Source organism: Rhagoletis pomonella, unplaced genomic scaffold (genome assembly GCF_013731165.1).
Source record: "Rhagoletis pomonella isolate Grant_MI unplaced genomic scaffold, Rhpom_1.0 Rhpom_scaffold_00006, whole genome shotgun sequence".
Lineage (NCBI taxonomy): Eukaryota > Metazoa > Arthropoda > Insecta > Diptera > Tephritidae > Rhagoletis > Rhagoletis pomonella.
Window position 1 is genome coordinate 6,150,708 of NW_023458560.1, and position 17,162 is coordinate 6,167,869.

Below are 17,162 nucleotides of genomic sequence, written 5' to 3' on the forward strand. Positions count from 1 at the left end.
ACGAACTTTTTGGTAAAATCAAATTTATAGTTTTATCACTTAAACGATAATAACTTGGTAATGACTGCATACTTTTCAATATACCAGGTTTCTATAGAAGGGCTAAAAAGAAGACAAAATATCCTTAGAATTTGCTTCTCTGCGCCACTGTGATCACTTTTTTCTGCTAAATTAAGCAATTTAAATATTTTTATACACGAGCGCACTTGTGAACAAGGGTATTATAACTTTGTTTACATAACGGCTCAGAATGAAAAAAGAAATCGATTTAGCCGTGACTGTATGTCTGCCCACCCGTCCGTCTATCCGACTGTGCACACGATAACTCGAGTAAAAATTTAGATATCTTAACGAAAGTTGGTACGTATACTTCTTTTGAGTGTAGGACGGATGGTATTGAAAATGGGAAAAATCGGAATATAACCACGCCTATCTCCCATATAACGGTAGTTTTCAGAAATACGAAAACTGCGATATTTTAGTAACTACTGAAGCTTTGACTCAAAATTGATATTTTTGGTATACAGGCGCAGCCACGCCCACTTATGATTAGATGTGTATACATCTCGGTAACCGCTTCTCCAGTTTCTGGTAAATTTGGCAATTAAAATATATATATTATATATATTAAATGAAAACAAGAAAAAATTTTGAATAAATACTGAATCACATGTCTTTCGGACTTATGACAGTGCCAAAAACCGATCGATAGTAGCGAAAAATAATAAAAAATATCGATACTATCGATAGTGTCTTTGATTTATACCTCTTCTTTAGAGGAACTTAATAATAATAATAGATTGGCGCTTACACATGTGTTAGTGTTTGGCCGAGCTCCTCCTCCTTTAGAGGAAATTGTTGTCCATATAAATGGGTGATGACCATAATTTTTAAGACGTAGTTTTAAATAAGCAATGAGCATTGAGTACAGAATTTACCAAAGAAGACCTTTAAATTGGTTTTGAAGAAATTTTTATTTCGCTCTCAAGCAGACATATTCCTTTCTACTTTCTTTAAGTTCTTATTGCATTATCTTCTGAAGATACAAAAATGTTATTTGCAATGATTAAAAAAAGATTTTAAGGACAAGCTTTTTACGGTAGAAAGATTTTTTACTTGGTTAGAAACTTTAAGAGTAATCGAATATTTTTGTATTATTCCGTAATTCCGTATTCCGTATTCAAATCATTTGGTTATGGTGATATAATATGAATGTGAAGAAAAAATGGAAGAGCAAGGCTATTGGGTTAAATCTTACCCAACCGCACCGTTTGTGTAACGTGTCCAGTGCTTTATGTAACGTTACCAGTGCCAAATTTTGTCTGAAAAAATTGTCAAAATCCAAAAGTTTTGAGCAATTGAGTATGCAGTTGTCCTCCCGCTTTCATTGCAGATGAATTACCAAAAAAAAAGTAGCAGTATGCGTTCAAGCAGTTCGCAGAAATTTCAAACTTTTTGACATGGTTCATCATTGAACTTCCAAATAGTACACCGTGGACAGTGCACATTCAAATGTCTATTAGTGATTTGCTGAATTGTCGGACCCAATACTTCAAACAAGTACTTCCTTTTCAGTTCCCGATACCGATTCTTTACATTAAACCTTCGTCATTATACTTATATATTTCAAGTTTAGAAAAAGATGTTTCCTTGCTATTTAATGTGATACCCCCTAAAAATTTGAACTTATCGTAACAGTAAAATACTATTTTACCAGTTTTTACTTTAATAGATCCAAGGATAAAGAAAAATTGTTTGACGGATGAAGAAGCTTTTCTGGCCTTCAAAGATCACATCGTCCGATTCATCTAGAACAAAAATTCTTCAAACAAAAAAGGTGTCTCTGCATTACGGCGACCGACCGACATACTGCCATCCCTAAACTGGCGCGTCCAGCGTCAAGAAACTGTCAAAAATCCTCATGGCCATACAGTTTGTATGTAGCATCCCACAATGACGCGGCGTTAGCGCCAAGCGAATGGAATTTTCATTTTTGACAGGTTGTTACGTGTTGAAGTTGGATGCAGAAGACGGAAAGAAAGGGAGAGGACAAAAAGCAAAAGAGAAAACGAGAATAAAAATTATAGGAAATGAGAACTCAGCACCTCAATAATGTCTATAACTTTGATACCAAAGCACTTTTTAAACACTTTTATACTAACTAAAAAATCGAGGTTTTCCTGTTTTTATTGGACAATTGATTGATATTGTAAAAAAATGCGTACGAATGCAATGCTGCCAGTCAAATAATCGACCTTATATATATTTTTTGTTTCTCCCCTTCTTAGTGCTGGAAGTAGCTGTGGGCGAACACGATCGTGATTTGGTTAAATTAATAAATGCTGCAAATAAAAAGTACCATGAAGATGCAGATAGCCAGCAAATAAATGTACAGCGGCTGCTTTCCACAATCAAAGGTAATAAACATTTCCATAATTTTAATGAAGTATAATTTTTTTAATTTTGCATTATTTATTTACTAGAGTTCTTGATATTCGATTAATCGAATATTCAAATAAGGCAAGAATGGTAAAATTCGAATAGTCGTTTCGAATTATGACGCTCATTCGATGAAGAATAGCCCTATTGTGAATTTCGCTCGTTTAGGTTGTTCACAATAGTATATTTTTCACCGCTGAGAAGCTTTGTTTACAAATCGAGCAAACTAAAAAGTGTGCTTATACATATTTATGTAAATTTGTACAAATTAAAACGAAATAAAAAAGAAAGCGAGTTTATAAAAAACATGGTAAAAATTTAGTACAACGGATGAAAGGCCTTAGTAAACTGGCCAGGAGTAGTGAATGTTTAAGGGAGTTTAAACGTAGTCTTTCGAATATATTTTGACACAAAATATTTTAAAGAAATTTGTCTACAGATTTATTAAATAGTTCCGACTGTCTAAAGAGGCGTTTGTGAGCCAAATCTATTTATAATATTTTAAAACTATTAACAGCTCTACGATTTCGTTCTCAGAGAGCGTGCCAACTGAGTATTGAGATTTTCTTTCGCAAGTAAAACCAGCCTTTCGAGCTTGTGTTTAGTATTCACGACGTTAGAACCAGCGTTGCCATTTTAGCCGTTTTCCGGCTAGATTTAGCCGGTTGCGACAGCAAACAGCCGGAAAAAATTCGATTTAGCCGGCAGCTGATTTTTTAGTCGTTTTGCAAAAAAAAAGCCGATTTTGCTCTTCGCCTTATTTTATTAAAATTCAAATATACAAGTTTTTAATTTTACAAATTTAGTGCTCCAAAATCTATTAGAAATGGCTAGTCTTATCTCTGAGAAAATTTTCATGTCGGACTGTGTTATATAAAATTGAAAAACAATCAGATAGTGAGCCGATTTCAATGTTTTTTGTTTTAAGCGAGTGACCCATAACCACATGACACATAAACTGGGACGCGTAATTTTAGCAGATTAAAAAGTTACAAGTTTTGATGAAATTTTGCAGAATTTTCATAATTTTTACACCAAGTGTGAAATCTGTTTGTAGTATATATTGTTTGTTAAGTAATGAGCTACATATTCACAAAAAATAATAAATATTAAATAAACTAAAGAAAAATAGGCAAAACTTGCTTCAATTTTGCGTCCCAGTTTATATTTGGAAGAACGCAGCGGGAATTTTCTTCATAAAATTTTTGTTTTGAATGTCTTAAATTTAAGTGTGAAGTTTTATTCGCTACACTTAGAAAATAAAAGAGCACGAATTTCGATGTTTAGCAGCACCACAACTTTATCAGAAAATTCCGAGAGTCCAAAAATTGGTACTGTTACAAGTTGCAGGTATCATTTTAACTCGACCTCTTTCCTGTCTCACGGATAATGGTACATCTTTCAGAGGTTTAAAGATATTTTGCGTCAGCAATTTGTTATCAACCTACGTACCCTACCTCGGAAAAGCAAAAAACTTTATATTCGAACGTTTGCTCTGGTGTACCGAATTCTGGCAGTTTGGGAACGCGCAACACTTTTAATATTTTCATCCAGCTTCAAATTTTTTTTCTAATTTTTTAAGAAACAAAATTTTTTCTGCTAGTGAATCTGGTGGCATGATTTTAGTTAAATGTCATAAACTTGTTAAAAGTGAAGTGGTCGGCAACAACAACGAATGTCAATAAATTAACTACCTTCTGCTTTCACAGCTTTACGTGTTTATTTCTCAAAATATTGCCCTCCGACTAATCAAAAGTGCCATACTCTCAGCTAATATAGCAATTTTGCGGGACGAAAAGCAACCTACTGAAAATTATCCAATATTTATAAGAAGGCAAAATTGTTTAATAGAAAATAAAACGCCATAAGTTTGTAATTTATCTCTGTTTTTATATTTAAGTAATACAAACATGACTTCTGATGTAAAGCTTAGCTACGTATAACGACAGTTTCCTTTGTTAAAGAAAAATAAAGTGGTGTACAGCTTAGCTACGTATAAATAATCTTTATTAACCAAAAAAATTCAATGGATTTACTAGTCTTTCTAATTGTAGTTTATGTATTTAAAAAAAATTTAATTCTGGTTGAAACATTTTAGCCGTTTTTTTGTCCAATCTAGCCGGTCACCCTGAAAAATTCTGGCAACACTGGTTAGAACTGCATGAAATTAATTAAAAGTGTTTAGAATTAGTGTCTAGTAAGGCATCCAATCCCGGACCATTTTGTAAATCCCGGGATTTCGGGATCTTAAATTGGTAATTAATTACCATTAATTAAAATATGCTAACAAACTAGTTTTGCCGTATTTCTTTAGTGCGAATACTAGAAATAAGACTGAATTTGTGTTTTTAAGAAAATAAATGTAAATATGTATCTTTATTTTATATCAGTTTAAAAAGCTAATTACAAACTGAATAAACTAAAAACTAAAAAATTGTAATTCATTCATATTGCAGTCGAAGTCATTTTAACAGTTGAACTTTTTTAAGTTGATTTACATAGTAAAGACCAGTAAATTTGGGATTTAAAATTACACCATCCTAATCCTTGTTTAATTCTCTATAAAAAACATTTTCCAAAAATTGGGAGTTTTTTAAGAACTATTTTTAAAATATTTTTTTTTTTTTTTATGACGAGGTGGTTTATTTTGTGAGAGTCAACAATGAAGTCTCTACGATAAACAGAGCCCGAGATATAACAATTTGAAGAAGTACATGATTATTTAGTCAGAATCACGAAAAAATCCAAAATTTTGCAGGTCATATGTATGTATATCCGAAGAAAAAAGGAAAAATATGAAGTCAATCGAAATTGTGACACCAAATTTGGTGTACGGTATGAAAAAGAATGCCTCATATGTATGTTATATATATTATAACACAGAATAATAGTATTAGAATTGTAATATATTAGTTGCGTTCGCGTAGCTGTTAATTGTTCATGTTTAACCAAAACTTACAAGTTTTTGCGTTCGCGTACGCAAAAAACTTGCAAAGTAGGGGAAAATGAGAGAGCAAAGTGACATTTCATTTTGAGGGGAAGCTGCTGGTTTCTGCTGGAAAAATTTTTGCCAACAGCAATTTGCCAACAGGAAAACAGCTGATCAAAAACAGCTGGTTGGCATTTACGCAAATCACAAAATTGAATTTGATGGTTTGGAAGTTCAAAATTACAAAATGCGACTAATTAAACTTGTAAGAAACAAGTAGTTATTTGTTTAATCAATAAACTGTATCAGTATAACACTTTGTGATGACTTTTCGTACGTTTTAAATTTTACACTTTTGAATGTACACAAGAATTATATCAGCTGTTCGTCTAACTTGCAAGTTTCTGGAAAATTTCTGTTGGCGTACTATTTTGGATATTTTTCTCTTGTGAGAGAATAGATGACATTTCGCCGGAATTTGGCAGTTGGATGTTTTTTACTGGAGATTTTAAACGAACGCACCTATTATTTGACTATTTGTAGGGTTGCATTTTATAATTCTTTTATGCCATTTCAGTGTCTGAATGTCGTTTTATTTTAATTTGGTAGTAAACTAAATTATATCTCGGGATCCCGAGGGCTTGATCCCGGGATTTCGGGATTTCAAAAAGGGCTCGGGACTCCCGGGATTCGGGCTGCATAGCTCATAATACGAATTTCACTTTCGGTCGAAAATCGAATGCAACTCATAATAAGGGTCAATACCACAAATGGAGCACGTAACTTGGTTACAGTCAGAACTTTTTTTAAAAAGCCTCAAACCAAGCTGACTTCTCTTCCTCTCATTTTCAGAACTTCGCAACTATTTCATAACGAATCAATATTTGAATAATCTTAGTCCATCGATTATTCGGATAATCGTAGTGCTGCAACTATTCGAATAGTAAAATTCGATTGAAAATCGAACATGCGATTGTCAATCGATCGTTAGAATGTTCGGTTATTCGAATATGCAATTGTAAAAGCCCTACTATTTAACTATGTACACAAGCATTTACATACATATGTATGTATGTATGTACAAACAAATATTTTACATATTTATGTTTTTACTTGTATGTAACTCAAGAGTACATGAATTGACATATCATTGCAATTACATTTGCAGATAATGAAGCGTGTAGTAAAATCTTCAGCAATTTGAAACGTTTTCCCACCGCCATGTCGAAGCTTGCAGCCTTCGACTATGTAAAAACCGCTGCGGATGATGTGGCTTTGGAGGAAGTAAAGACGCTCAATGCCAGTGCCGCTGCCACAAGTACGAAGATGGACGATAGTGACGATGAAGTTGGCTCAACGGCGCATGCGCGAAATGTTCGCCGGCGTTATACAGCCTACAAGGCTTTGCACACACAACAGGCCTCGTTCATAATGCAATATTTTCTGTTGTTGAACCGAATTTTTGTATGTGCGCGACGGAATTATGTAAGTATAATTACCAAAGTACACTTTGCTATGAATTGCTTTTGTTTACGCGTTAAGCTCTACAATAAATTGAGTTAGTGATTTATAGTAGTAATTAAAATTGAAATTGCGACGAGGTGTTTTGTAAACAAGATAATCTTTTGAAGAATGAAATGAAATAAAAAGTAGCATTCAAAGTTCCTTTCGTAAACAAGACAATCTATGAAAAGAAAAAACTGGTCTACGAGAACGTGATAAGAAGGCTTAGGATTTTAAGGCACTAAAAACTTCAAAAAGGCAAAATGAGCTTTCAAAAAAGGTAGAAGTAATTTATTTTTAAATTTTGTTATATACATACGTACCTTTAGTCAGGGCCGGATCGTGAGTTCTATTTTATTATATTATATATTGTTTATAAATGAATTATATTTTTATATCCGAGCGCCCTTGTGCACAAGGGTATTATAACTTTGTTCACATAACGGTTGTTTGTAACATGCAAAACGAATCGATATAGATATAGACAAATGTATACATAAATGATCAGGATGAAAAGAGAAATCGTCCGTCCGTCTGTGCACGCGATAACTCGAGTAAAAATTAAGATATCTTAACGAAACTCGGTACGTGTACTTCTTTCGGGCATAGGACGGATGGTATTGAAAATGGGCAAAATCGGACAATAACCACGCCTACCTCCCATATAACGGTAATTTTCAAAAATACGAAGACTGCGATATTTTAGTAACTAATAATAATAATAGATTGGCGCTTACACATATGTTAGTGTTTGGCCGAGCTTCTCCCCCGATTTGTGGCGTGCGCCTTGATGTTGTCACACAAAGCGGAGGGACCTACAGTTTTACGCCGACTCCGAACGGCGATTGTATTTTTATGAGAAGCTGTTTTTCATGGCAGAAATACACTCGGAGGTTTGCCATTGTTTGCCGAGGGACGACCGCTGTTAAGAAAAAACCTTTTTTCTATATTTTTGCGATGTTGCTTTGACCAGGGTTTGAACCCAGGCATTGTGGAGTGGAAGCGCGCACTGCTTACCACTACACCACAGCGGCCGACAGTAGTAACTACTGAAGATTATTCACTCAAAATTGATATTTACAATAATTTTTAGACGAAAAATAAGAATATTATAAATTTTTGAAAAATGGGCGTAGCCACGCCCACTTATGGTTATATGTGTATATCTTGGCAACCGCTGCACCGATTTCTTCAAAACTTGGCACAGCTTCGATAAATCAGTAAATATTAAAGCTAATTTATTCAAAATTGACGCTTGCAACAATTCTTTACCAGGAAATACGTTTATGATAAAATTTTGGAAAATGGGCCTGGCACCGCCCACTTAGGATCACATGTATGTATCTCGGTAACCGTTCTACCAATTTGTACCTACCTCGGTATTTTTATTGTGCTTGCCACGCAAAAGCAAAACATTCCAAATTATTGAAACCGGACTAAAATTACGGCTTTTCATATAACGGTAAATTTTAGAAATCCTTGAAACTTCAATATTTCGACATTTAAGGACGCTAATTTACTCAAAATTGATACACCATATACCATGTAGCGGTAGCTTTCGGAAAGGCGAAAAACATATATATAATATTTGCGCCGGGTATTTAATGTTCGGCTCCGCCCGAACTTAGACTTTCTTACTTGTTATATATCATATGTTCTGAGTCATATGTTTTTGAGAAAAATACACCGTAGTAATTTTAAAATTTCAAAATTACATTTCTCGACTTAAAAATAAGATATTCGGGCTAACTCGACGGCACACAGTGTGCTTTTTTAACACTTCATGCCAATTAATCATAGCGCTTTCGACAGAAGCAATATTTTGATATGAAATAAAATGGCTTTGAAAACTAATGTAATTGCCTTTCAAGGAAAAATTTTGTCATTGAGCCACAATCACTCCTTGACGTTAAAAAAAATTGGTAAAAAAAAAATTGGTTCAACCCCCCAATTTTAAAAATGCATTTTGAATTTTTTATGATTTGCATGCAGCTGTGCATCCTTTACACAATTTTATATCCCTCGAATTATAGCCGCACCACTTTTTGCCAAGTTTTAACATATTATTTTTGTTGTTATTTAATTTTGATTATTTTTTTATAAAAACCAACTTTTTGCAAAAATCAAGAGATAAGTATTAAAAAGTCAAATCATAAAAAAAAGGCAGAAAAAGGCAATATAGTAAAAAAGGCAAATTAAAATTTGAATTTTTAATCAAGGAAGACATGAAACGTGTGATTATTTAATTTGTTTACAGAAACGACTAGGCAGACAAAATAGTCAAATGCCTTAAAATCCTAGCCCTGGTGATAACCAATTAGGATAGTTAATTTTTAGTTTCAAGTGTTAGAAAAGCTTTAGTTCGAAAAAATTTTTTTGACGGACAGCGTGTGTGAATCGGTAACAAAGTTCGCGTCGAGTAAATTTTTGACAACTACGAGGTGAATAAATTTTCTGTAGCTCATGAGGCTAGTGAAATTTTTGACAAATGCATAGAAAATTTTGACAATCGCAAAGATTGTTGATGTGTGTAATTTTGTGTTAAATGAAAGCTTAAATAGATGAATTGCAATCAACGATGGTAGATGTTTTCTTAAAGTATTCATTTCACTTCAATTTGTAATATTTTATTCCAAATAAGTCTGCGGTTATCAAAAATTTACTGCTGTCAAAAAATATTTTATTTCACACAGCAGATTGGCAAAACTGTCTCACCATAGTAAAAATATTATTCAACAGCTTTCCCCATAGGACTTTGTTACCGATTCACACACGCCCGGAGTTGGCACCTTTCTGTAAATAGCAAAAACTGGAATCAAATAAAACGATATTACAAAATATCTCAATATGGGTATCAATCGCTTTGCTCTTCAGGTGATCTTGGATAGTATTGCCAAACATTTAAAAAAAATAAGATAAGGCACAAGTAAAACAATTGGCACATCAAATATTTTTTTAAGAGCTTGGCCTAGCTTTTTCTCTATTTTGTGGTGTGCGAGATTTCCTCAGTTTGAACCGCCTCCGAACTGATTTTTATGAGAAGCTCTCTCGTGACACAAACCACGCGTGAACTGGGCGAAAAATGTTTAATTTATGCCATACACTATGAGTAGTAAAAAATTGTCAGATGGTAAACCAACATGGTATTACCATATTTAAAAAAAGAAAAAATAAAAACGTGGTGCAAATTTGTCTATTAAATATTGGTACAAACGAACATTCAACCCTTATAAAAAGGGGTTCGATTGAAAACCATTTCACGTCCCTGGCACAAACCCACTCGCTATACGAAAGGAATCGAACCTCGGTCTTTCTAAGCGCTAGTGAATATCTCTAACCACTTGGTAATGATTGCCGTTGAATAAAAAAGTCGTAGCAGAAAAGGGGAACACCGAACGAATGCTCTTTGGAAAGTTTTAATTTGCACTTATTTTTGTTTTTGGGAAAACGTTATCGAAGGAACCATTCTTAAAATAAAGTATACAACTGATATTTGGAGCCTACGACGTCCCATGATAATAAATTATTGGCTTTTCGACTTCAAAAGCCTTCCGTTTCCAATTCGACCAGGTTCCGTGATAATAAGCAAGAAAGGGTAGGATCATTTATCGGAAAATTCCGGAATTATTTTATACATAGTATCAGCGATGGGGAAAAAGTAGCATTTAATTTGTGGTTGGGGAATGTCCAAAAAAAGCAATGAGTATCATTTAACATCTCGTCTCTGCATAATAACAGTTAACTATTTTTGGATTCAGATACCCGACCAGCGAACAATACTACGGGTTTAAGGATAAAGGTGATGAAAACGATAAATTTAAGATAAAAATAAGGATAAAGAAAATGAAGAAGAGTAAAGATAAACATAAAGTAAAGGATAGAGAGAAAGATATTTAAAAAATGGGATAGAGATAAATATCGCATACGTTTTATGAGAAGCTTTTTCATGGCAGAAATACACTCGCAGGTTTGCCATTGGCTGCCGAGGGGCCACCGCTGTGGTAGAAGATACTTTTTCTAATTTAGATGTTGCTCGGATCACGGATCGAACCCAGGCCCTATGGAGTGGTAGTACGCACGTCTAACCACTCAGCACAGCGCCCGACTGAAAGAAAAAAAATGCATGACCTTCCAAGGTTAACGAATTGATAGTAAACTTTAAGTTTGGTTAAGAAATGTTAATAAGAGCCAACAAAAGTGAAAAAGATATAATTATGTTTTTTAATCTCGGGGCCTGGACATCTGAAAAGGTCGTTACCCAATTATCGTTACATTGTCTGTGGTACTCGCCGTAGCCAACGCGCAAACGCCCGTAAATCTTCCGCAGAATCTTTCTCTCGAACACTCCAAATCCGGGTAAATACAAAAAATGTTATATTTTCATTGCCCCCTCCTAATGACTGTGAAATTGGCCCAAACTTCATTAATTTAATTATCTACCACAGTTGGTTAGAGATCACAAAACTTTATGTTTCCCGTTTTCGCATTAATTTGCGGGGCCATGTTTAATGAAAGTGCAACAAAAATTTCCGACCTGTATTTGCTTACTCATATATACCCATACATTGTATTCATATGGACACATACATATATGCATGTAAATATTTAGGTACATGAAAGCTCATATTTTGCAATAACAGTAAAAATATTATCCGTACCGCAATTTTATTAAATTTTGGCGAATACGGGTTTTATTGCCTTAAAATTTGCAAACGCCGTTACAGAATGGATAAGTTCAACAATCATAACACTTGTATTTCTACGAGTAAATACCCTGCAGCAATTCAGAGTCACCCTAGGTTAGCCCTCAGATAGTCGCTATTGTTACCAGCACTAGTCCCTCATAATTCCCCTGCCAGTGGTTTCAACTGCCATTTTTAGCATTGGCGTCTCATTGGAAAAGGACTAGTCCAATTTTCCACTTCACAGATGCTTTTTCATATTTCGGAATAGGGTTGCCAGATTTTTTATTCGCGAAATCAGAACATTAGACTTTTTCATGCTAAAAAAATCAGTACTTTTCAGTACATTTTTATTCAAAGAAAAATTATGATTGTAAGTAACAGAAAATAATTTAAAACGCCAGAGTTCTTGTTTTCAACAATATTTTCATATATAAATAAAATATAGTTCATAAAAAAAGTGTTATTCATTTTAACATGAGTGTACACATCATTATGCACAGGAGCCAACAAATTATTTTATATTTGGGTCATTCCATTGAAAAGAGGAGAACGACATAAATTTAAATATTCCCTAATTATCTCTATTTCAGTAGTAACCTCTTTTTAAATGGCTAAATTTCATTACTCTTTTGGGAAATATTTAAAAAATCAATAGAAGTTGTAATTTTTGTCTATGGAAACTTTTATTTCATGCATAATTACTTTACACCAGTCACAAGGAGTTGTCCCACCAATCACAACTTTAAATATTTTTTAATATTTCTATGAAGATTATATAAACCTCATTTTTATTGAAAACGAAAGCGTATAATTCATATTTTACAACACAAAAACATGGTTCGTGAATATTAAGTGGTTTGGCTAAAATTCATCTTTGAGTGATCAAGGGTAAAATAGAGTTTTTTTCAGTGTCCCACCAGTCACATTCATTCAAATGATAGTTACATAAATCTAAGAAATCGTGTGGTATTTTTTGGCAATTTTATACATTAGTTATTGTTGTATGTTAAAAAATATGTTTCGCTCTTATATAAGTTGTGACGACATAGTTCACATTCTGGATCATTCCCATTTTCAGTGTTTAAATAGTCAAAGAGTTTTATACATTTCATTTTAAAATTACTTTTAATTTGAAGTTCACTTTCAAAAATTTTAATTAGAAGCCGGTCTCTCTCTTTGCGCCAGGAAACAAACCTTATTCTTAAGATCTTCTCATACTGTGAAAAAGTACCACTTTTTAGGGAGTTCACCTATATGTCCTCATGGCCTAAATAATTTTTCAACTACGCAAAAGCTATGAAAGACTAAGAATTCGCTAAAAAGAGTATCTAACTCTATGTCTTGTATGCAAAACTTTTTTACAAAGTCAGTAAATTGAGAAAAAGGTTGTAAGTTATAGGCAAAAGCCATTCGAATATTGAATTTTATTATTATTAAACTGAGAGTTATTTTCGAGATAGCTAACAACACTCGACAAAAATTTAAGCGTTATTTTTAAATAATTTAAGCTCCATCATATTATCGCAACTGGTACGTAACGACCCGGTGATATGCCCATAAAACGATTGATTTTTTTGTTGTATTAATTTCTTGGGCATATCAAACGTTCTCTAAAACATGTCAACTATAATTAAATTATTTTCTTCTTATTTTTTACAGTACAGTTTACGGAAAATCCAACGTTATGTAAAAACCTTAAGAAAATACTAAAGTATTTTGTTTGAATAGAAAATTCAATACAAATCAGTACAAATTTAGAAAAATCAGGACATTAGCGTACTGATTGAAGAAATGAATAAAATCAGTACAAGAGTTGAAAAATCAGTACTGTACCTTCTGAAAGCGAACAAATAGTGTCAAGCACCTATGCGCACTGACCTACAGCCACGCATGTAAATGTGTGTTCAAATGTTCACTTTGAAATTGATTGGAACATTTACAGAGTGGTGCTCTTTAATTTTTTTTTTTTATTGAATTGCAAGAAAACACCACTCTGTCACTGCCAAACTGGACTTTTCGTTTATCTCTAGACCGATTCCTTAGATCGAAAGCTGACATTTTCGATACAAACATGTTCAATTCTGACCAGTAAAATTTTAACCAGTGAAGTATTGGTCCTTTACGGAAAATTGGCCGCCTTATTGCTGCATGGTAGTTATTACAATTTTTTTTTAAATACGTTTTTTGTCCTATTTGGAGGTTAACGGACCTCGGATGCGCATTCAGCGCGTCGAATAACATAGGGATATAGAAGTTTGGTTCAATATGCAGAACCTTTTTGTTTGTAAACCTGTGTAATTATCGCCGCTAAAAATACTCGTTTTATTTTATTTAAAGGAAATTAAAAGGAGAAAAAGATTTTTTTATGGAAAAGTGTTTGTGGTAATAATCGCTGTGAAAAAGTGCTTTGAAAATTCGATTAATCGATTATTTCTCCATAAGTGCAATAAATTTTTTTGCTTGTGATTTATCATATTATTAATTATCGATTATTTTATTTTTTTTTGTCATCCCTACTGAGTTGATATCTTGGAGTGATGCAAAGTTCTGGAAATATCTCGAAAGAAGAATTGAAACATTTTTTTGCTGTGATATTTTCCAATTACCATATCATACTCAAGCAGTTGAAAGAACCGTCAAACTGGTTAAGTACCCTTTTCGGACCTGGTGCAAGGGGTGGCTTGATTCGAGCACGCTTACTATCTCGAAAGCCGATAACATCATTTAACACGAAAAATAATTATCAAGTCATGTCTCAGACTTAAAAACAATTGAATAATTAAATCATTAAAAACATGCACTAAATTACATTTGAAAGAACATGATGGTTTCTTGTGAAGGGGAGGAGAGAAAGGGGGAACTCGCGTTGTAGTCAAATAATAAAATGTAGTCATCAAAAAGATGTAGGAAAAGGAGAAATAAAAAGAAATTGATGGTTTCGTGCATGGGAGATGGGGGACAGAAACTTAACTCGCGTTACAGCCACCTGCTCATGGTGAGTTCTGGAAAAATTTTTATATCGAATTTTCTGAAGTCTACTTCAAGCGTAGATTGGACCCCCAAGGCGTGAGAGCACAACATTGGCTTTGCGTGAGATTTTTTTTAACCGAAATGTCACAATTATTTCGCCCGATCACCATCGAATAACGGAAAATGTGGTTTTCACTTCACCATTAAAGCTCGGAACACTTTGACGACAGCAAGCGACAAGCAGCATCTGTCAAATTTTAAATACACACGTTCTTACAGACACAATTATTTTGACGACAGCACGACATCTTGGCTGCAGGACTGCAATTGTCGACGTCGCCAAATTAAATCTATTTCTAATTTTGCCGGCGACAATGAGTAGATGTAGTGCTGCAAAATTAAATTGTCGCAAAATTAATCACATATTCTTGATTGTTCATGTTGTTCTTATTTACTTAAATAAACATACACAATTTGTGAAATAAATATACCAAAATGTAAAACTTTAAAATCAGCTATTTGCTATGTCGCTGAGGTCTTCAAAATGTTTAAGAAGCTGTCTTCAAGGCGACATTTGTCGACAAAATGATGTCGCTGTCGTTACGTCGTGAAGTTGCAGTCGTCAAAGTGTTCCGAGCTTGAGGTGTATACCTATGTACATATGTACGAGTTCATTGCCTTACCAGTTATTCTAAATATTCGAGAAATACATACATATGTACATATAAATATACACTTAGGTCTCCTTTTTTGCGGATTTCAATTTATGCGGTTTTTTAAACCATTTTTTCGCTGTAGCGATTTTGCTTTTTTTATTACTTTTTTTCAGTGTGTAGTAGTGTGTAATTCATGTATTTATTGTGGTATTTTTTTTGTTTTTGGTTAAAATACAGAAACAATTTTATTTATTTCATTAATGTTCAGTTTTACATGAAATAATAAGTGTTGAAGAGAAGAAATAAATTATTATTTTTTTGCTTAATATTAACTATTAATAATTTGCCTCTGGATTTCTTATGTGGGTTTTTTTTAGAAGTTTTTACATGGAGTATCTGAATTTATGCGGTTTTTGAAAATGCTGGAACGCGTCCCCTGTATGAAAGCAAACAAGTTTTTTTATGCGGCTTTCTGAGGAACGCATGTACCGCATAAAAAAATACCTACATAAGTGTGCACGGTTATAAATGTGAGTATGTATATACATACATATGTAATTCTAGCAGTGAATACTTCAAAACTGACACTATTAAACAAAAACTTCTTTATCTTATCGAAGAGTTTAAACCTTAGCTTAATAAACTATTTAAACTTTTTCGGCCTCCGTGCTTTTATGTTTTTAATAAATCACATTTCAAGCGTACGGATGATTCATTTTCGAGTCGTTTTTTAATCGCGGGAGCGATTAGTCAGTTTTTAATCATCAAAGGAGATTTTTATTAATGTAATCGTCGGCCGCTGTAGTGTAGTGGTAAGCAGTGCGCGCTTCCACTCCGCAACGCCTGGGTTCAAACCCTGGTCAAAGCAACATCGCAAAAAATATAGAAAAAGGTTTTTTCTTAACAGCGGTCGTCCCTCGGCAGGCAATAACAAACCTCCGACTGTATTTCTGCCATGAAAAACAGCTTCTCATAAAAATACAATCGCCGTTCGGAGTCGGCGTAAAACTGTAGGTCCCTCTGCTTTGTGTGACAACATCAAGGCGCACGCCACAAATCGGAGGAGAAGCTCGGCCAAACACTAACATATGTGTAAGCGCCAATCTATTATTATTATTAATCTTCCAAATGCTATGTGGGCTTGTGCAACATATGTATGTATGTACATACGTACTCGTACAACGTACGTTATATTCTTACTGTCACGGAGACCTTAATAGTTTAAATAGTTTATTAAGTTAAGGTTTAAACACAGAACTTTTCACAATGCGTGCAAAGTTTTTTAACTAATTTCTTTTCACAAATTTTTTTGTTTTTAATAATAAAACTTTGTGCAAAACTCGGGAAAATTCAATAAATTTCCAACTTTCAACGCGCTTTTTGGCAATTTTTTTCTGACAATCCCCTCTATTCTAAAAGTCACAAAACTTAGCTCATCACTGTTGTGATTTCTAGTGCGCCGAGAAATGTGTCACAAAAAATTCGATATTAAGTGCTAGAAAAATAAACAAAAATTTAAAAATTTGTATTGTAGCGGCATATTTTTTGCAGCGGCAAGCTTTGAGGCGCAGTAGAAATCACAGCAGTGATGAGCTAAAGTTTGTGACTTTGTCAGAATACGGCTGAATGTCTCTTATACAAAGTATGTTCGCCATTTGTTTATATGGCAGGCACTGCCAGAAAGAAATTGTCAAATATCAACGCGATTTTTTGTAACTTGGAACTTGCACTCAGAAGATCTATTTAAAAAGTAGCGAATTCATTGAATTTATCTGAGTTCTGCATAAAGTTTAGAATGAAATTGGAATAAAAAACTTTGCATACATTGTGAAAAGTTCTCTGTGTCAATTCCTTTTATGCAGGAGGGTAATTTTGAAATACTTTCAACTGTAATAATGAATTTTATTAAAAAACAATTTCGTTGTTTCATTAACGCTTCTTTTGAACTCAATAAAATATGCTCAGTAGCTGATTATAAAC

General features: G+C 33.6%; 1 protein-coding gene across 4 annotated transcripts in view; it reads left to right on the plus strand.

Moving 5' to 3' along the window:
- The window catches only part of LOC118740338 (ATP-binding cassette sub-family G member 4), a 559,608-nt gene that overhangs the window by 153,185 nt on the left and 389,261 nt on the right, over positions 1-17,162 (plus strand). For all 4 annotated transcript variants that reach the window (XM_036471832.1, XM_036471830.1, XM_036471833.1 and 1 more), the window contains 2 exons: positions 2,289-2,417; positions 6,537-6,853. In XM_036471832.1, coding sequence (XP_036327725.1) covers positions 2,289-2,417; positions 6,537-6,853 — 446 coding nt within the window. The remainder of the gene's footprint in view (positions 1-2,288; positions 2,418-6,536; positions 6,854-17,162) is intronic.